This window comes from Merops nubicus, unplaced genomic scaffold, assembly GCF_000691845.1.
Source record: "Merops nubicus isolate BGI_N331 unplaced genomic scaffold, ASM69184v1 scaffold1543, whole genome shotgun sequence".
NCBI lineage: Eukaryota > Metazoa > Chordata > Aves > Coraciiformes > Meropidae > Merops > Merops nubicus.
In genome coordinates, this window is record NW_008599342.1 from 23,286 (window position 1) to 26,053 (window position 2,768).

The following is a 2,768-nucleotide window of genomic DNA, read 5'->3' on the forward strand; positions in this document are numbered from 1 at the left end:
CTTTTGCTGAGGAACTTCTTCCTAAGATCTAGTCTTAACTTACTCTCCTCCAGTTTAAAACAATTTCTCCTTGTCCTGTCACTGGACACTCTTGTGACAAGTCCCTCTCCAGCCTTCCTGTAGGTTCCCTTCAGGTATTGGAGGCAGTTCTAAGGTCCCCCTGGAGTCTTCTCTTCTCCAGGCTGAACAATCCCAGTGCCCTCAGCCTGTCCTCACAGCAGAGATGCTCCTGCCCCTGGATCAACTTTGTGGCCTCCTCTGGACTTGTCCCAACAGATCTATGTCCCTTTTGTGGTGGGAACACCAGAACTGGACACAGTATTTGAGGTGGGGTCTCACAAGCGCAGAGTAATGGGGGAGAATCACCTCTTGTACTCTGCTGGCCACACTCCTCTTGCTGCACCCCAGGATGCTGTTGGCCTTTGGGGCTGCATGACCACACTGCTGGCTCATGCTGAGCTTCTCATCAACCAGCACCCCAAGTCCCTCTCTTCAGGGCTGCTCTCACCCAGCTCTGCACCCAGTTTGTAGCTGTGCCTGGGACTGGCCCGAGCCAGGTGCTGGACTTTGCCCTTTGACTTGTTGAACCTCACGCAGTTTGCACTGGCCCATTTCTCCAGCCTGCCCAGGTCCCTCTGGATGGATCCCTGCCCTGCAGTGAGTCCAGCACACCACACAGCTCCGTGTCACCAGCACACTTGCTGAGGTGCACTCAGTGCTGCCGTCCCTGCCGCTGACAAAGATGTTAAGCAGAACCTGACCCAGAACAGACATAGGAGGAAATGATTTGTTTTTCTCACCAAAACAGGACAAATAAGATAGTTTCACTGCTTCTTTTTGCCTCTTAAAACAGAAGCCTCCAGAGCGGGATTTTAGATAGTGGGTTGATTTTCACCAAAATTTGGGTTTGATTGTTGTGGTTCTTCAGGTTGGCTGCTGAAGAACGGCGTGAGGTTTGCACAGGCAGATGGATGATGAGAATTATCCCCTTGAGCCGTTTGACAACTACTCCTACGAATACTCTTTAAATGAAACCAGCAACGTCTGCGAAATGGGTGACTATTTCCTATTTTACATCCATCTGGCTACCGTCCTCTACACGCTGGTGTTTCTGTTCAGCCTGCTAGGAAACTGTCTGGTGCTATGGATCCTGTTCAAGTACGAGAACCTTACCTCTCTAACCAACGTCTTCATCATAGATCTCTGTGTCTCCGATTTGGTCTTCTCCTGCATGCTGCCCTTCTGGGCGGTGGAGCAGTCCTTCGGGTGGGTTTTCGGGGAGTTCCTGTGCAGGGCGTCGAACGCCGTGTTCTCCGTGGGGTACTACAGCGGGGTGTTCTTCCTGAGCGCCCTGACCGCCCTGCGGTACGTGTCCGTGGTCAGCCCCCTCTCCACCCTGCCCTCCCAGACGCGGCGCTGCGGCTTGCTGCTGAGCCTGCTGATCTGGGCTGGCAGCGTCTTAATTGTGGTCCCTGAGGTGATTCACACCACAGTGCAAGAGAACCTGGAAGGGCACAAGATCTGTGATTTTGCCGAGTGGAAATGGAAGAAGGTGGACATTTACCAGAGAAATGTACTCTTCCTGCTCTCCTTCGGGGTTATCCTATTCTGTTATTTCAAGATCCTGATAATCCTGCTCAGAACAAGATCTCGCAGAAAGCACAGAACTGTGAAACTCATCCTGATTATCGTGTTGGCTTTTTTCCTGTGCTGGGCACCCTACAACATCCTCAGCTTCCTCTTTACTTTTCCATCACCCACCTGTCAGTACCTAAAAGACACCAGCCTCGCCTTTTACATCAGCCGGCAGATCGCCTTCTCCCACTGCTGCCTCAACCCTGTGCTCTACGTGCTGGTTGGAGTCAAGTTCAAGAGGCATTTGTTCCGTTTGTGCAGTCAGTGTTCTCCCCACGGCAGCACCCAAGTCTCCAGCCCCAGGATCTGCTCTCAAGACAAATTCCACTACCAAGATGTGTCCGTCTACTGAAGTGAGACCCAACTCCCAGCACGAACCCTGGGTGAACTTTGGCATTTTAAAAGCCATGGATGATTTCTAATTTTTTAGAGAAAGGCACACAAATTTACCATTTGCAAACATGCTGGCATGGAAAGTAATAAAAAAGTCTATTTGCAGTGGGTTGGAGAGCTGAGAATGATGAGAAATGGCTTAATTGGCCTGTAAGTCTTTTTTTTATGGGGTTTTGTACAGTGAGTTGGATTTTTCTGTCATTTATGGTTTCTTTTCAAAGGCAAAAAAAAAGCAACCTGTTTTTCCTTTGGGAGATAAAACCCCAGGTTTTAACATAAATGGTGTTGCATGTTGGCTTCTTACCTGACTTAAAATACTTGGCTAACAATATAAGAATATAATAATAATATCAAAATGATCCCATTCTGACCAGTTTTTACAAGTTACTTATACCTGCTTGTGTCTTGAGCATATTTTCTTACAGCACGTAGAGGAGATGTGCAATATTCCCCAGCTGCACTGCTGCCCACCATAACCAAAGTGGTTCTAATAAACATTCAGAAACTCAGCGGAATGTGACACTGTGACTGTTGTTCTCTGCCTTTGACAGCCACCTATTAGAGTTATGGTGTTTTCAGTTAAAGAAGGAATTGTGAATTTTCATAGGTTAATTTAGCTGGGAAAAGACTTCTGGAGGTTATCCACGCCTCCACCCTGCTCACAGCAGTTGCAGCTTCCCAGTAAGAGAAGGTTGCTCAGGGTGTTGTCTGGTCAAAATCTGAACATCTGCAAGAGCAGG

General features: G+C 48.6%; 1 protein-coding gene across 1 annotated transcript; it reads left to right on the forward strand.

Moving 5' to 3' along the window:
* The first annotated feature begins 967 nt into the window (after positions 1-967).
* XCR1 (chemokine (C motif) receptor 1) lies at positions 968-1,987 on the forward strand. The gene has a single exon (XM_008937320.1). It carries the CDS (start codon positions 968-970, stop codon positions 1,985-1,987), a length of 1,020 nt encoding a protein of 339 aa, XP_008935568.1.
* Positions 1,988-2,768: the final 781 nt, after the last annotated feature.

Bases quoted from the DNA above. Each gene is read 5' to 3' on its own strand.
- XCR1 (XM_008937320.1), top strand. From the start codon at position 968: ATGGATGATGAGAATTATCCCCTTGAGCCGTTTGACAACTACTCCTAC.